The sequence below is a fragment of the Mytilus californianus genome, unplaced genomic scaffold (genome assembly GCF_021869535.1).
Source record: "Mytilus californianus isolate M0D057914Y unplaced genomic scaffold, xbMytCali1.0.p SCAF_2, whole genome shotgun sequence".
NCBI lineage: Eukaryota > Metazoa > Mollusca > Bivalvia > Mytilida > Mytilidae > Mytilus > Mytilus californianus.
The window spans coordinates 132,269,131-132,288,289 of record NW_026262668.1 but is presented as its reverse complement, the minus strand read 5'-3'; the positions used below and the strand labels follow the sequence as shown (position 1 = coordinate 132,288,289).

The window sequence follows — 19,159 nt, the reverse complement described above, 5'->3', positions numbered from 1 at the left end:
GATACTAAAAGCTGCTAGGAATGCTAACATCCATGAATTCATATCTTCTTTACCAGATGTAAGTAATAGACACTTTGACTTGAGAGGGGTGTAGAATCAGATACTAAAAGCTGCTAGGAATGCTAACATCCATGAATTCATATCTTCTTTACCAGATGTAAGTAATAGACACTTTGACTTGGGAGTGGTGTAGGATCAGATACTAAAAGCTGCTAGGAATGCTAACATCCATGAATTCATATCTTCTTTACCAGATGCAAGTAATTGTCTCTTTTTGTTGGGAGGGGTTGAGGTCAGATATTAAATACTGCTAGGAATACTAACTAATTTATTTCTTAACCAGCCTTTGGATATCTCCATAATGGGAGGGGATGAGCAGAGTTATACAGTAAATATTAATAAAAGAAAAAAATAGGGTATATATATAAATGAAACAAAAGCAATTCAACAACACAAAGTAAATCAGCCTTACTTTGGCAAGGGAAGAGGAAGATTATCAAGGCTGTTAGCTATATAATCATATCTTCTTTACTAGACTTGAAACAAGAAGGGTTGAGATGAAGGAATTAACAAAGAAATAGAAACAATTATTGAAGAGGAAAGTCACTTTTTTATTTTAACAGGGTTATGATACTAATGTTGGTGACAAGGGGACACAACTGAGTGGTGGACAGAAACAACGTGTAGCTATTGCCAGGGCTTTGCTACGTAATCCCAAGATCTTACTCTTAGATGAGGCTACATCTGCTCTAGATACAGAAAGTGAAAAGGTATAATAAATTCAGCAATCATAAATATGAAAATGCTGCGGAGTTCTCGATAAATAGGAATATTTTTTCTTGGTAATTAATTCTAGTTGACTATATGGTTAATAATGGTTTCTATGCACTGAATACCTTTACCCTATCAGCTCTTTTATTGCCTACCCTAAAGTAAGACTGTTTCCCCTGTTTAAACCAGTTAAAGAAATTTTAAAATAAGTGTATTTGCCTACCTACCGTCAATTTGTAAGTGGAAACACACGTGTTATTTTTTTTTAGGCCTTATGAATGTTTTTAAATTTTAATAAGAAAAAAGTATAATTTAAACTTAAACTTGTAAAGAATGTTACCTATTCTGACATCGGACTCTGACTTCTTTTAAACTGAGTTTTACTGTGCGTATTGCTATGTGTTTCTTTATTCTACATTGGCTAGAGGTATAGGGGGAGGGTTGGGATCTCACAAAACATGTTTAACCCCGCCGCATTTTTGCGTCTGTCCCAAGTCAGGAGCCTCTGGCCTTTGTTAGTCTTGTATGGTTTTTAATTTTAGTTCATTTATATGTTTTGGAGTTTAGTGTGACGTTCATTTTCACTGAAATAGTACACAATTTTATTTAGGGGCCAGCTGAGGACCACCTCCAGGTGCCGGATTTTCTCGCTGCGTTGAAGACCCATTGGTGGCCTTTGGCTGTTGTCTGCTCTTTGGACGGGTTGTTGTCTCTTTGACATATTCCCCATTTCCATTCTCAATTTTATAAATTATTTAAAAATGTTATTATCTGTGTAATCAGTAATGTCTTTTGTCCTGTACTTATTAATCAGTAATGTCTTTTGTCCTGTACTTATTCATCTCATTCCCTATACATAATGTTGAGTTTCTGTCACTTAATAGGCAAAAAAAAATATTTTGTATACATTGTTTTGCAAAAGTCATGATTAGCTGGATTTTTATGATTATTTACACAACTCATAATTTCATCGATCTTTAATAATGTAGTGATGTTCATGCAGTAAGATGATTTTCATATTACAAGCCTTATTAAATTGTCTGTATCAGAATTGGTGGTTTCAGCCTTTGTATCACAACTTCCTAACATCATTTAAGGTAGATGGGGGGTTTAATTTTTCATCCATAGATGATTTTATTTTTTAAGGAAAACTTCTTAGTGATATGTCCTTCGAAATAAAAAAATAAAAAATTGGGATCACCAGTATTCCAAGCTGAGAAGGCAGGAAAATTTAAATATCCCATCTACCTGAATCAATTTCATAATGCAAGGCTAGAGAATGCTGTAAATGCAATTTTAAGATTTTTTATTTGCAGATTGTACAAGAAGCGTTAGACAAAGCCAGGGCAGGCCGAACATGTATTGTTATTGCCCATAGATTATCCACCATACAGAATGCTGACAAGATTTGTGTGATAAAACACGGCACTGTCAGTGAGGAAGGAAAACACAACGATCTAATGGCCAAACAGGGAATTTATTATAAGTTGAATATGGCACAGAAACGTCAGAAATAAACCTATTGACTTTATCATTTATTTTGAAAATTTGTGATAATTTTTAACTCAAACGGAAACATTTTCCTTATCTTTCAATTGTAATGTAATATGTTGATCAAACCAGGAGCTGTGAAGTATGAATAAATGAAAACCTAAGATGATTGGTTTTTTTTTGTAGTTTATCATGTGAAAGAGAAGTAGATAAATAGTTTTGAAAAGTGCTGTGTATTGTAAGTGCTAACCAAGTTGTCTATTTCTACAATCAAATCTTCTAAATGGCAAAAAACATATAATATATGGTTCTGTATGAAACAGTTGTATTTCAACATTTCTACCTCAGATTTACAGATTTCCATGTCATAGAAACAATTTTTGTTTCTTATTTAAATTTTTGTTTCCTTAGTCCCATATCAAATAAAAAACTAACTGTATCCATAGGGAGGACACTTAAATACCCACCCATGGAATTAAACTGTAATCCTCAGGAAGGACACAATAACAGATACCCATCCATAGAAATAAAGTACATACACTTGTATCATTAGATAACTTGACATTGTAAACATTCCTGGGATTTAGTGCTTGTTGTTATGGAACAAACTGTGTATATTTTGATGACTTGTATTAATGTTATAATCAAAAGAAATCCACATTGTTTTTGTATATAAACTGCATTTGATGATTTTCATATAAAACCGGTATAAGTCCTTTGATATTTATCTTGTTTTAGTTTTCAACTTGCTTTATAGCAATCTGAATTTTCTGGAATCTCAAAATTCTTAAAAAACTCACCACTATTTTTACAAGTTTATTTATCTCATAGTTATGGTATAGAAGTCTTTTTGCTGGGGTCATAAACTAGATGCAGTAATAATTGAAACAGAAACACAGGTTGTGATTAACATTCTGACAAGGCTTACAAAATGGTGAAGAGTTCAGACTGTATGTTCAGTGTTTCTTTCTGTTCTGCCTTCTACATATTAATCATTTATATGTTGCTGACACCAGTCTGTAACATTCAACACTTGCCTTCTTTTCAAAGTCTAATATACATTGTAAAGTTCAAACCAGTTAATGACATTCACATTTACTTCTGTTTTTTGTGTAGTATGTATTTGGATATTAATTAGACGAAGCTAACATCATTCTGTAACATTCTATACTAACTCTGTTCTGTGTATTAAAAGTATGTATTAAACTTATAATTGTGTAGAAAGTCCTTGAACATGCATTGAACTTGTTTTGATGATTTGTTCATTTGTTTATTTGTTGTTTTCCTAAAGGACTGTCTTCATTTATCTACTTATTCCAGAAAGCTTTTATTGTTAGGTTTTATTGAGGACTTTGGAATCTCAATCTTATTTCACTTTCTATATTTGGTATTATTTACATTTTAGTAATATGTACTTGATCTTACATATCTATATTTACCTATATCATGACATACATATATCTACTTTATTTAACGGGTTTAGTTTTACACATATGTGTTTTTCATTAATGTAGATTTGTATATTCCTTTGTCCTCTAATGTATATTATATCTGATTCATTTACTTTGACATAAGGTAGTACCAGTGTATTATAAATGAGTTTGTAACCTTCAATAGACTGAGTTTTATTTACCTGAATTTTTAAATTTAAATGATAGCATTTATAGTGCCCCATTTTGAGGTAATATTTTTTAAAGAAATACAGAATTTTTTTGATTTTTTTTCAAAATTATTTTATAAAATATTTGTTTTATGGGAGATAACTCTATTTATAAAAGTCTATCTTTTTTGTTGTGTAACATAAAAATGAGTTTACATCATCCTTTTGCTTTTATTTTCTGAAAGAGCTATCCTACCTTATTTAAAGAAAAAAAAACATCTTTATAGTTATAATTATTTAGTTCTCATTAGTAAAACTACTATGATTTTTCCCTGTTTAATTCAAATTAAACAAGAGTTTTCAAAATCTGTAAATTAAAAACAGTTATATGTTTTTCATATTATTTTGGGAAAAGGGGAAATAAACAATATTTAAGGATTGTGTACCCTTTAGTTGTTTCAATGCTAAACATATGGAAATTTTTTAGAAAATCCACAGCCTTTCCCTTTGCACTCTTAATATTTGAAAATTTGGTGCTTAATAGATAGAGGATTATTGCATGCAAATCATGAACAATCGAGTGATTGATCTATGTTTAAAATTTTATAACGAAAATCTCTGTAATAAAGTCTGTTGATTTTCTGCCAAAATCTTGGTTTTCTTTGCCACAAAATCACCATTTTCTATTAAAAGCAATGCAACAATAAACATTATTGCTTTGAACTACTTTTCCCATTGGTATACAAAATGGCACATCACTTTTATTCTGTATTTTTGCTATTTATCATAGCACTTTAAAAATTTCCTATAGAAGGGGTCATAAACATTAAGAAAGTAAAAAAAAGATGTATATAATTTTTGTTTCTACTCCCATATTACTCTAAAACATTACAGTTTTTACATGACATCATATCATACATCATATCAAGGTTTTTTATTCTTTTGACTTTTGATGGAAACATGATTATCTGATAAGAGCTTTCAGATTATGGTTATGTATATCTACCCAAATAGTAATGAGCAAGACAAAAAATACATATCAGTTTGGATAGATACACTTTTAACAAATGAAGGTTACACAAGATATGAAATGTGCCTGAAAATAGGAAACGTTTTAAATGTCTGGGAACAGCTTAAGCTCATTCCTTTCCTAGGAATTTAAATGTCATAATGTATATATTTCTATTGTACTTCATACTTGTTTTAATGTCATCATATTGTTATGTGTTTAACCAACATTTCACATAAAGTTGAATTCTATGCTTGTCAAACTCAAGTTTGGAAAAAAATAGTGAACTATTGATTCCATCTTATGGATCAAGATTGAATGTAAATACTTGAGTAGTAAAAAAAGTTCCTATGTTAAAAAAACATTGAATGATTAGCTTATAAGACATCACTAGGATTTACACATGAATGATTAGCTTATAAGACATCACTAGGATTTACACATGAATGATTAGCTTATAAGACATCACTAGGATTTACACAATGTGATTGTATCTAAAGAGTTGTTTTTTACATGTTTGAAGCTTGTTTTTATTTTATTTGCAAAGACAATTTATTTTAATAGGTTTGTCCTTTATTTTAACTAGTGTTGTTTGTGTGCAGTAATTTAAAAGACAGCTTTTATCAAACAATCTCGGAACTTACCTCTCTATTGCATCATATTGATTTTATGTACACAAAAGCAGTTTGTAAGATTAACAGGGTATATATCTGACAAAGAACAATCAGTGTCTGACCAGTGCGAGGACAATGACTGTGTGATATAATGACCAGTTTGTATATTATATAACGAGAGTATGTTTCTTATGTGGCTTTTTTTAATAAATGTATTAATTGTTTGATGTGTATTTTTTATTCCAAAGGCCTATTATCTGACAATAAGTTACAACAGTCAATGTTACTGATCCATTTGATATCTGACAATAAGTTACAACAGTCAATGTTACTGATCCATTTGATATCTGACAATAAGTTACAACAGTCAATGTTACTGATCCATTTGATATCTGACAATAAGTTACAACAGTCAATGTTACTGATCCATTTGATATCTGACAATAAGTTACAACAGTCAATGTTACTGATCCATTTGATATCTGACAATAAGTTACAACAGTCAATGTTACTGATCCATTTGATATCTGAGTAATAAGTATAATGTGGAGGTACTGTTGATTTTGTTAATACTGGAGTTTTGTGTCAGGAGGGGCTGTGTGGAATGTAAGAGCCAAGGGAATATGAATGCAGATAACAGATAAAAGAAGGGTTATACTATAAACATTTAAGGATAATAATTAATAACTACTGTGGATTCATTTTTACTCGTGGGACACCAATTTTCAAAGATTTTACAGTACTTAAAAGGTAGACAAAATGTGTCTGTGATAATCCAAGCATTTTTAATATTGATAATGTGTTTGAAAAAACTATCTAACTAGTACTGGATATTTAATGCCAATACGATCCTCCACAGATGTCTTACCATCTTATAAAAGGTTTTGGTCTGTTTTGGAAGCTAAAAGGTATGTAGTAAGGATTTCAGTAATTAAAGAATAACATGGACATTCCAGTATAGGAGTTAAAAAGGATTTGATTCAAATATATTTACTGCTGAATGGAATTATCACCTCTCTTAAAATATGTTTGATGTTATTAATGGCATACAAAACTTTGAGTACAGCTCAGTATTTCACCTTGATTCAAAGAGTTTGTCAACATAGCCTGATTTACTCTTTCTTAACACATATTATTAATGAACTCTTATCAGAAAAATGTGGGTATGTCAAATTCTGCTGAACAAAAAAAAATCAGTTTTGTATAGTTTTGAAGTGAATCAGAATTTCATTTCACATATCAGTTCCTTTTACCCTATCCTATCTTTTTCAAATGGTCTTTCAAAATAATGTAATAGACACGAATTGTTTGTTTTGTATAATGAAGGTCACAGAAGAGTCATGCTGAAATAGATAAACTTAAGATAAGCTGTGGTGTGGCTCATTCTGTTTTAAGGTTTGTATTGTTTTGTGATGTTTTCAGAATACTTCTGTACTTGGATCACTGTAGTTTTCGCTCACAAATATCAAGTGTTTGTAAAGTGAGGTCAGTATTAATATATAAACAATACATTTTCAGGATATATCATGGTTTGATGATCATAAGAATGGTACAGGTGCTCTGACTACTCGCTTAGCAACAGATGCTTCACAAGTACAAGGGGTATGTAATAATACTATGTATTCTACTTTTATACGACCGCAAAAAATTTTGCAGTCGTATATTGATATCACGTCGTCGTCATCGTCCGAAGACATTTGGTTTCCGGACAATAACTTTAGTAAATGTAAATAGAAATCTATGAAATTTAAACACAAGGTTTATAACCACAAAAGGAAGGTTGGGATTCACTCATTATTGATTGATTTTGGGGGTTATAGTCCTAACATTTTATGAATTGGGAGCCAAAAAGGGGCCCAAATAAGCATTTTTCTAGTTTTTAAACAATAACTTGTGGTACGGTGTATGGATCTCTCTGAAATTATACCACAAGTTTCCATTCCACAAAGGGATGGTTAGGATTGGCTTTGGGGGGTAACCGCTCAAACCGTTTAGGAATTAGGGGCAAAAAAGGGGGAAAAACAAGGGTTTCCTGGTTAATGGACAATTTAAAAGCAGTGTAAGGGAGGTAATCCAAACACATTTAAAGTACAATGTTGTGTATGTTTGGGTTTACCTCCCTTACACTTCTTATAAATTATGTATAAAAAAATGTTGTATTGTCTTGAGGTGATTAGCTGTCAATTTATTTTTAGAAGTTACTATTAAAGGAATATTTATTTTAGCCATGATTATGTATGTCATTTTCTATTTTAAGACTTTTATGATGTATTTAAATTGGTAATTATGGTTGCAAACTCCATTGGAAATTTGAATTGAGATTATGACCATATCTTGAGGGAAAGAATTTTTTTTTGGGAAAAGGGAGGGGGGGGGGGGGAGGGTGGTGAAAAAAAAAATTGTGGGGGCAATCTTTTCTCATTTCAGATTTCAGAAATAAAAAAGAAAATTTCTAAAAGAAAATTTTTTTTTGGGGGGGGGGGGTTAATATGCAACAGCATAGTGTATTGCACAAAAGCAAAAAAAACGGGGAGGGTAAATTTTATTTTTTTTTGGGGGTGGGGGGTGGGGGTCAATCTGTAACAGCATAGTGTATTGCACAAAAGCAAAAAATTGAATATAAATTCAAATCATATAACCAATTCTAAGTTCTTTGACTACAGTTATTCTGTGTCAGAAACCTATTATGTGTCAAATATTTAATTACAATCCAAATTCAGACCTGTATCAAGCGCGAATAATGTGTCCATTTTTGCCCCAACTGTTCAGGTTTGGACCTCTGCGGTCGTATCCAGCTGCACTCAGCAAGGCATTTTATTTAATTTCAAGGAGGAGGTAAGACTGTTTGGCATAAGAATAGAAGTACATGTATTAAGAATTTTCTTTTTTTTTTGTATAAAAACGACATGTGCGAAGTTGAAACATCAAAGTCTTTACAAATATTAGTAATATTTCCTGAGATTTGAACGTAGAAAGTTGGCATATATTGAATTTCTTTAAAAAATGGCAAAAATGCATAGTTTTGACCTTTTTTTATATTTCTTTAAAAATGGCTTAACAAAATTTATACCCAGCTTGCAAAGAATTTTTCTACAGGACATGAGTTATGCACCTGCTGTTTCAATGTTTTGTCTGAGAGACTGGGTTTTCTTGTACCAAACTCCTTATGTCTGTTTGTTAATCTGCAATTCCTTAAAAATAGTTTAACAGAATTTAATTGAACTTGTTTTTTTTGTCTTCAAGACATGAAGTTGTGTTCCTACTATATCTATTTTTTGTTACCATTGTGATAATTGTGATTCAATTCCGAAACATGTATTGTTAATATCACATTGCAGGGATATGCATGCATAGGAGGAGACACTTACCCAGTATTGCACATGTAATTTCCTCAGTTTTTGTTTGTTACCCTGGTTGACTCTTCCTAATCAATTTACGAGATTTGAACATCGGTAAACTACTGAGCCTTTATATTATTAGATTGTTTCAAATAAATGGAAAATGTGCACTTTATTATTGACTTACTTTTATTAGTCCCCTACCGACGAAGTCGAAGGGGACTTTAGGTTTGCACTCTGTCCGTCTGTCTGTTTGTCTGTCTGTCTGTCTGTCCATCCGTCAGTCCGACAAATCAGTTTGCCACACTTTTTTTCTATGTGCTTGAAGATATTGATTGATATTTGGTTTATAGTTTCATCATGACAAGTTACAGATCAAGTTCAAATTTTGTTCCGGTTTGACGATTTTGTGCAGAGTTATGGTCCTTGGACTTAGAAAATGCACTCAAATAATCAGTTTTCCACACTTTTTTTTGTCATGCTTGAAGGTTTTGATATAATGATTGGTATAGAGTTTTATCATGACAAGTTACAGATCAAGATCAAATATTGTTCCGGTCTGATGATTTTCTGCAGAGTTATGGTCCTTGGACTTAGAAAATTCACTCAAATAATCAGTTTTCCGCACTTTTTTTCATCATGCATGAAGATATTGATTTGATAATTTGTGTATAGGTTTATCATGACAAGTTACAGATCAAGTTGATTTTGTTCTGGTCTGATGATTTTTTGCAGAATTATGGTCCTTGGACTCAGAAAATTCACTCAAATAATCAGTTTTCAACACTTTTTTTGTCATGCTTGAAGATATTGACTTTATATTTGTTATGTATTTTTACACCATGACAAGTTATAAATCAAGTTAGCATTTTGTCCCAGTGCAATGAATTTTTAACCGGTAGGGGATTATATATTGCTATGCAATACTCTCAGAATGCTTGTTATCAGATGGTTTGAAGGAAATAAAAAATTATATCCATCTTGCTGGTTCATGTTTCAGGCTGCTGGTGCAAGACTTGGTAGTTTGGTACAAAATGTTGCCAACATGGGAACAGCCATTGTTATTGCCTTTATCTATGGATGGCAACTTACTCTTGTTATCTTTGCTTTCTTGCCTTTTATTGCCATTGGTGGAGCATTGGAAATGAAAATTCTTCAAGGAGTTGCTGGTCAAAACAAAGAAGCTTTAGAAGGTGCAGGAAAAGTTGCAAATGAAGGAATTGAAAATATTCGCACTGTGGCTTCCTTAACTAAGGAAGAAAAGATCCATGAGTTGTACATAGAGAATTTGAGACCTCCTTATGTAGCAGCACTAAGAAAAGCACATATAGCTGGATTAGCATTCTCATTCTCTCAGTCAGTCATCTTCTTTGCATATGCTGCAGCTTTCTACTTTGGAGCCTATATGATCAAAGAAGGAGAGATGGACTTTACAGCTGTTTTCAAGTAAGTTACATTTTCAAGATTGACTGAATTTGATAAAGGGAGCTCTGCTTTTTCGCTCTGCTTTTTCACTTAAAATACACACTGATTATTGAAGATAAAAAACACATCTAAAGGTAGATATTGGTTTGATATCCAATTATTAACCCTTTCAAATGAGACATTACAAGATCCACCTCATTTCCAAAGATTGATGGTAAACTAGAAAAATAAGGAGATGTGGTATGATTGCCTATGAGACTGTCCATCAGCCTAAATGAAGTGGAAGTTAGCAACTATTGGTCACTGCATAGCCTACAACAATGTACAAAACCTTTACTGAAAAGTAATCTATAAAAAGCCTTGACAATGACAAAAGGCAAAAATACCAAAAAGAAACTAACAGCCTTGATTTATAATAAAATAATAAAAAAAAAAATATGAAAGACAAAGTATGGGTTTTGGTCATTATTGAAGGATGGACGGTGACCTATAGTTTCTAACATTTATGTCATTTGGTCTATGGTGAAGAGTTGTCTCATTGGAAATCATACCACATCTTTTTTTAAAAACCAAGAACAACCACTGAATTAGTTATACATGTAGTTCAATTCATTAATAACAAAATCAATAAAGATAATATTCAAATATCTTACTACAGTGCTAAATTGATAACCTTTAAGAATAAATATTTTCTGAGGTTCTTTAAAAATATGTAATTGTTACATACATATTTCCATGCATCTAGTCAAATCTTTATGAATTTAAAGAGGAGCTGTTTCAAAAACTTTGACTGTTTAATAAATAAATAAGTTTCAAGTTTCAGTTGCTAGTACCTTCAATAATCAGAAAAGATATCATCAACTGTACGAAAATTTATATGCAGTTTTTTATATTTATATATTTAAGACTTCACTCTGCTTTACATTTATATGAATGAGTGTATTGTAAAATTTAAGTCATTATGTAAGTTTATCTTTAGGGTATTTTCTGCTATTGTGTTTGGAGCTATGGCTTTAGGACAGGCCAGTGCATTTGCACCAGATGCAGCTAAAGCCCAAGCCTCATCAGAAGTTATTTTCCCACTGTTGGATACAACACCTACCATTGATGCTGAATCTGAAAATGGAGAGAAACCACATGAGGTATGTGAAATAGATAAGTTCTGCAATAAGGAAACATTTTATTGTCTTGTAACTAAAAAGTTAGGTAATTTGGCATTAATGAATATTCTCCCAAGGCAGCTAACATTTGCTGTATTTTATAGATGCATTGGAATCATTTTGTCTATATTTTTTTTATAAATAGTTTTTAAAAACACTATGATTCAAAACCATTGCCATGTTTAGGATATACTTTGTTTCCCCTTTTAAGAGTTTTATTTCATATGGCCCAAATATTGCCATTACATAGGTAATGTACATCTTTTATTGTCATGCTTTAATTATCCACCTCAATAGTTGCATGGTAGTGGTTGACTCCTGCCAAATATTTAAAAATTAGTATTGAATGTTTCTTTGCCAAGTACATTACATTAAATAGTAAGAAGCTGAGATTTGTTGGCTTAAAGTCAGAATAATTTGTCAAGGGAGGACGATTTGTCCACCTGTAGACTTTGCAAGTTAGTATGTTTAAAATATAATTCAGTATGTCAGACTGTGTCTGTCTAGTATTTTACAAAAGACAATATTGGACTTGCAACCCTTGGTAATACATGTATTCATTGATTTCAGTCTACGTTTACCAGTAAAGTAACCTTCACTGACTGCAAGTTCCGTTACCCCACTCGTCCAGATATTGAGGTTCTTCAGGGACTGACCTTAACTGTACAACCAGGACAGACACTGGCACTAGTGGGGACCAGTGGATGTGGAAAGTCAACCACAGTTGCTCTGATAGAAAGATTTTATGATGTAGAGGCAGGATCTGTGGTAAGTTATAACACAAAATTATTTAATCAATGTAAGCTCTTGTTGCACCCATTATTTAATCAAATGTACACTATTCATTTAAGGCACATATATAACATCAAAAATTCTCATTGAATTCATTTTATATAGTATTTCTCTTAATTATAACACTTTCTATGTTAATTTAATTCTTTGACAGCAACTGGACAGATATAATGTGAAAGATCTGAATGTACCATGGTTACGATCCCAGATAGGAATTGTATCCCAGGAACCCATTTTATTTGACTGTAGTATCAGAGACAATATTGCTTATGGAGACAACAGCAGAACACCAAGTATGGACGAGATAATCAAAGCTGCTAGGAATGCTAACATCCATGAATTTGTATCTTCTTTACCAGACGTAAGTAATTGTGACATATGGATGGGAGGGGTGTAGAATCAAATTCTAAATACATGAACTGCTTAGAAGGCTAAAGTCCATGAATTATGAGGGATGTAGGGTCAGATAATTAGAGCTGCTTGGAATTCTAACACCCGTGAACTTACACATTGTTGACCAGACTTAAGTAATTGTCAATTTTGATAGGGAGGGGTGTATAGTCCCACACAAAATACTGCTAGCATCCATGAATTTATGTCTCTTACCAATGTAAGTAATTGTCTCTTTGGGTTGGAAGGGGTGTAGTGACAGATACTAAATACTGTTAGGAATGCTTACATCCATAAATTTATTTCTTATTTACCAGACACAAGTAATTATCACATTTGGATGGAGGGTTATAGGGCCAGATAATAAAGCTGCTAGGGACTAATATCCTTGAAATTTAGTTTCTTTACCAGAAGTAATAAGACTGCACTTTATATCATCCTACATATAAGATTCGCTTTAGGGGCAGGGATGGTTCAGTTAACAAGGGTAGAAGGAAAGCTATCATTTTTGAATTGGTAAAAAAAAATCAAATAATTTTATGTTACCAAATCCAAAGGTCATGTTTAAAGCAATGTGCAGCATCTCAAAATTGTATTTACAAGAATATATAACAAATATCGGTCACAATGGATCACAATTCTAAGTAAGTCACTTTTTGTTTAATTTTAACAGGGCTATGACACTAATGTTGGTGACAAGGGGACACAACTGAGTGGTGGACAGAAACAACGTGTAGCTATTGCCAGGGCTTTGCTACGTAATCCCAGGATCTTACTCTTAGATGAGGCTACATCTGCTCTAGATACAGAAAGTGAAAAGGTTTGTTAATTTACCTTTCTAATGAAAGAGATACAAGATTGATGTTTCCTCCAATGCCAACAGTGAAAAACTAATTAATATATTCTACATAACTATTTATAATGGTGCACAAGTAAATCCTTGAATGTCTTGAGCAATTTTCAAAAGATGGTCATTTGAATAATACTTTCTGAGTTCTTTAAATTCAAAACAACCTACAATTCAGGAAATTTGTTGTAATAATACATCTTGAGGAATCTAATGGCTTTGCAGCAAATGTTTCTTTTATCAATTCAATTCATTACCTTCATCAATATGAAAACTTTTATACTCCCATGATGAGTTGTCAAGTCTGTGTGCTTTTCGGAAATGTCAGACACCTACCTCCTGATGGGGATAATTTGAATGCTACTACAATCATACAGCTTGGTGTCAACATACTTCTTTATAACAGGGTCCAATAAATAATAGACCACTCTTAATATTCCATTGAATTTGACATTATTCCATAGAATAAAGAATCTCTTACATTTTGAAGAGACAAATGGGCTGATTAAGAGTATTTGGAACAAGGCCGACATGTAAATCATACGAATATAGAAGATAATGTGTATACATCAATGAAACCACAAAGACAATTTAAAGAAAATTATAACAGATAAATAGCTGTCAATATACAGTCTTCAGAGATTAGTGTTTATACCATATAGAATGCTCTCAATCTTCCAGAGTGATGACAAGTAGATAAACCATAGAACAATTCATTTATTTTCAGAAATAGGGAAAAGTTTTTTTTATGATTTGTTATTTTTAAAATGTACAGAGGCATCTGACCAAAAAGAAGTGGTTAGATTTTGTACTTTGTGACAATATACCATGTTTCAATTTTGGCTTTTTTGTAAATAGCTATAGCTGTGGGTGACCATAGTCTTGTTCAAATGGAACATTAGTTGATGTTCTGACTTATAAAATATGTTCCTTTGATTATTTCTTTCTTATTAAAGTGAATTTTCAGTGATGTTCAGTCACAAGGTTGATATTAAAGTGAATTATTAGTGATGTTCAGTCACAAGGTTGATATTAAAGTGAATTATCAGTGATGTTCAGTCACAAGGTTGATACTAAAGTGAATTATCAGTGATGTTCAGTCACAAGGTTGATATTAAAGTGAATTATCAGTGCTGTTCAGTCACAAGGTTGATACTAAAGTGAATTATCAGTGATGTTCAGTCACAAGGTTGATATTAAAGTGAATTATCAGTGCTGTTCAGTCACAAGGTTGATATTAAAGTGAATTATCAGTGATGTTCAGTCACAAGGTTGATATTAAAGTGAATTATCAGTGATGTTCAGTCACAAGGTTGATATTAAAGTGAACTATCAGTGATGTTCAGTCACAAGGTTGATATTAAAGTGAATTATCAGTGATGTTCAGTCACAAGGTTGATATTAAAGTGAACTATCACTGATGTTCAGTCACAAGGTTGATATTAAAGTGAACTATCAGTGATGTTCAGTCACAAGGTTGATATTAAAGTGAATTATCACTGATGTTCAGTCACAAGGTTGATACTAAAGTGAATTATTAGTGATGTTCAGTCACAAGGTTCATAAGTTTTTTCTATATTTGAACTATTGGATAAGTAATTGTTTTTAATACATTGACTTTTAATGTGAACAAAGCAGAAAATGCAATGAACTATAACTTTTTGTATGTATTCTATTTTTGTTTGATGCCACAACATAGACACAGTATTGACAACACCTATTGTTGTAGAAAGTCAGAGAAGTGAAATTATATTTGACTTGGAAATCACAGAATTTAATGTAATAGAATTATTGAATTATATATAAATACTCGCTATTTTTGATAGGTAACTGTCTATGCCTGTTGTTTTTTTTGGCCACATATTGTTGAAGAGCACATTCATACTTAGATGTTTTTTTAAGTTGTTAACTGTCATACATGTGTATTGTAATTGATTTTTTCCAGATTGTACAAGAAGCATTAGACAAGGCAAGAGAGGGCAGAACATGTATTGTTATTGCCCATAGATTATCCACCATACAGAATGCTGACAAGATTTGTGTAATAAAACACGGCACTGTCAGTGAGGAAGGAAAACACAACGATCTAATGGCCAAACAGGGAATTTATTACAAGTTGAACATGGCACAGAAACGACAGAAATAGATCCTGATTATTGATGTATTAACTCTGTGATAATGTGATTTTACCTTCTTTTTTCTTTTTGATATTTATATTTCTTAATGTTTTGAATAATTGTTGTATTATGCTGACATATCAGAATTTCTTTTAATTCATCTGTGAATAGACAGCGGTGTCGATTGACAGCTCTTATACCATTTACTATGTTCACAATCCAATTCTGTATCTTCATTTATGACATCACTGGATGCACTGTATTTTTCTTGAATTGAACAACACTACAAGTACCTTTTGTGGAGCAGGAACTACATACCTTTTTAGGGCATCCTCAGTTTAAGTGGCTCAATTTTTGTTTTCTTGGAGTGTTTTTTGTATACATGTTAATATACTTTTTGTTTAAAAAAAATGCCTATGTGTTATCTGTTTTTCTTCAAATTATGGTTATTGATTGAAATGATCTTCATTTTTTGTGGTAAGGGAAACTGTCATAAAATCTGTAAACATGTTATTTTAATTTACAATTTTAGCTAGTCTACACATAGAAAAATACAACAATAATTCTCGAATGGTTTTGCATGACAGCAAAGGTTGGGTTGGCAATGATACAAACTATTACAGTCCATGAAACCAAGAGTTATGTTTGGCTTATGCAAAATTAAAACAAATAACAAAACTAATGAATTGGTGGGGCCTACTTAAAACTGTGACAGTACATGTAACCAGTGGACTTGTAGGGCTTATAAAAATATGACAATCTAAGAAAAAAAGGAATTGATAGGGCTTTAATGTAAGTTTGACAATCTATAAAACCAAGGGATTGATAGCACTTCTACAGACTGTTAATGCTTATAAAACAATCTTTGAGACCAAAGAATTGGTAGGACTTGAAAAAGTAAACTCAGGGATAGTTAGCTTGTATTTTTTATGTAATGTACTATGTACATGATCTGACATAATCACAGCTTAGAAGGCATGTCAGAGATTATAAAATTAACTTTTGTTATTGTTAAAGATTAGATAAAACTGTTTCAGTTATAATTTTTGATATAAAATCTGCTATCAAACACTAAAATGCTGCATGCTTTTAATAACACAAGATATAATAGTAGTTTATTATTTTATATATTACCCAATTATATTTGCCTATAGCTTTCAATGATTTTTAATTGGTACTAGAAATAGATATATACATTTGAGAATACTCGTTCATAGAAGCTATCAATGGTATGATGAACATTATCACATGAGAAAATTAATATTCTATCATAATACCTGTAGCATTTAGGGAGGCGACTATCTGCTTGTTTTTTCCGGTAGCATTTATTTAATCTTTAGAAGGAACTGAGAATCTGAATAATTTTCTTGTAAATACAATTAAAACAATTTATTTTATTTGTAAACAATATTTTAGAAATCTCCTGTGTGCTATTAGAATATAAGTGTGTAAAAGAGTATGACAAAGTGACAATTGTTATTTTGATACTGATCTGCAGCCCACAATGAACACAAGGGAATAAGTCTTATACTTGAGCTGATGGGAAATATTAGGAACCAACTGATACCATATGTGTTTGTATTATAGTTTGCTGGCTCCTGGTCAGTTGATATGAACTTAATTCACATTGAATCTAATCACAAATTAATAAATGGCTTATCAGAAACTTTACAAACCAAATATGGCCAAGATGTTCCTTGTCAGGTACTAACAAGATCTTGTTAAATACTTCTGTTTAACAATCAATTTTGGCCACTAGCTAGGACATTTTTTTATGGAACCCTATATACATTGTGTTGATAAATCTAAGTTTAGACCAATTATGACTGAAAGGTTCATTGTGGGGTAATGGCTTTTACCCACTGGCATGAGACTTAGTGTACATTTAAATGAAAATAACACTTGAATAATTTTGCGAGTCTAAAGTGCTTTTAATATCTGGAACGCTTAAAGTCATACATTTGAAATCCAAGGATGTATAAGACCAAAATACGTGAAGAGCTATATAAGAAATATATTCAAAAAGGGACCTAAAAATAGCCAAATTCATCTTAAGTTAACTTTGTCTGAGGGAGTTGGAACATAAGTTTCTTAATAATTTCTTAATTTCTTAATTGAGAATTGAAACATGGAAAGAAGGATGAAAAACATGAGAAAACCAAATTAAAAAAAGTGGCTTTCCTTCAGTAAACTTCTAAGAAACATCAAATGTTTATCAGGAATTATTTTTCTAATAATAATCAAAGAATCTCATATACATATATTATGGTGTACAAGTTTCTTAATAATTTCTTAATTTCTTAATTGAGAATTGAAACATGGAAAGAAGGATGAAAAACATGAGAAAACCAAATTAAAAAAAGTGGCTTTCCTTCAGTAAACTTCTAAGAAACATCAAATGTTTATCAGGAATTATTTTTCTAATAATAATCAAAGAATCTCATATACATATATTATGGTGTACATATTAACAATCATTTAAGAATGTCATTAATTACTTTAATAATCTATTGTTGTATAAGGGGCCTGGGTAGCCAAGTGGTCTATGTAATCCAACTACTGTACCACTAGCCTGTCAACTTTTTGAGTTCAAATCATGCACGTGGCAGGTGGGCATGACTCCAATCTTAATTGACAAGGATTGTAAGTTTTTCTACCAAAGCTCGGTGGTTCTTTCTAGACACTCTGGTTCCCTCCATCAATAAAAAATAAAAACTGACTGCTACGAAATAGCTAATATTGCTGAAAGTGGCGCCAAACACCAATCAATCAATAGATCAATTGTTATATAGATATTTACTTTAAAATGTTGTTAAATATGTTTTTAAGTGGTCAGTTTTTTGTATCACTTATTTCTCTCAAGTTATTTCTATGTTGACTTACATATAGTAATACTTGTTGTATTGAATCTATTCCTTTTGCAGTAAAGTGTGTACTAATATCTACTCCTGAATATAGCAAAATAAATTAATTAATTATTGAAGTTGATTTACTATATGACACATTTATTGATTATTCTGTATTCCATTTGTATGGTTGTGAAATATTTTTGATGAATTACCGAAGATATTAAATAACTTCTTATTCAATTGTATTATTTGTTGTGTGTCATACCAGATGATGTAATGATTATAATAAACTTAATTTTCTTTTCCAAATGTGTTTATTTTTCTACCCAGTTATGATAGCATGCTGCCTGTTCACTTATCCATATTCGGACAAAAAGGTCTTTAGTCTATGAGAACATAATTGATTTACGAGTTGTTGTTTTTTTTTTTTTTGCTTTGAACTAGCTTTCAGTAATTGATGATTTGTGTATTTTGTATTGATGTTAGTTTTTTTTTTGTTCTTTGCGCTGATCTGAGTCAACCCATTTCCAACTGCTCTTGTATAGTTTGTTCTTATTTTGTTCTAATACACCATTTTTCCAGGTTAGGGACAGAGTTGATTGCTCATAAACATGTTTAATCCCGCCACATTATTTATGTATACAAATCCACAAGAGACCAAATGACATAGAAATTAACAACTATAGGTCACCGTACGGCCTTCAACAATGAGCAAAACCCATACCGCATAGTCAGCTATAAAAGGCCCCGAAATGA

The 19,159-nt window shown here is 31.6% G+C and overlaps 1 protein-coding gene across 31 annotated transcripts in view; it reads left to right on the top strand.

Annotated features, from left to right (window-relative positions):
* Window positions 1-18,712, top strand: part of LOC127731065 (ATP-dependent translocase ABCB1-like) — an 85,468-nt gene extending 66,756 nt beyond the window's left edge. For 27 of the 31 annotated variants that reach the window (XM_052239888.1, XM_052239887.1, XM_052239884.1 and 24 more), the window contains 2 exons: window positions 624-770; window positions 2,088-5,709. In XM_052239888.1, the coding sequence (XP_052095848.1) occupies window positions 624-770; window positions 2,088-2,288 (348 nt within the window). In that variant the 3' untranslated portion in view covers window positions 2,289-5,709. Of the gene's footprint in view, window positions 1-623; window positions 771-2,087; window positions 5,710-7,003; window positions 7,088-9,823; window positions 10,270-11,227; window positions 11,391-11,978; window positions 12,177-12,354; window positions 12,562-13,263; window positions 13,411-15,382 lie in introns of those variants that run through there. The other 4 variants (XM_052239875.1, XM_052239885.1, XM_052239874.1 and 1 more) reach the window with 3 other exon arrangements.
* The last annotated feature ends 447 nt before the right edge of the window (window positions 18,713-19,159 follow it).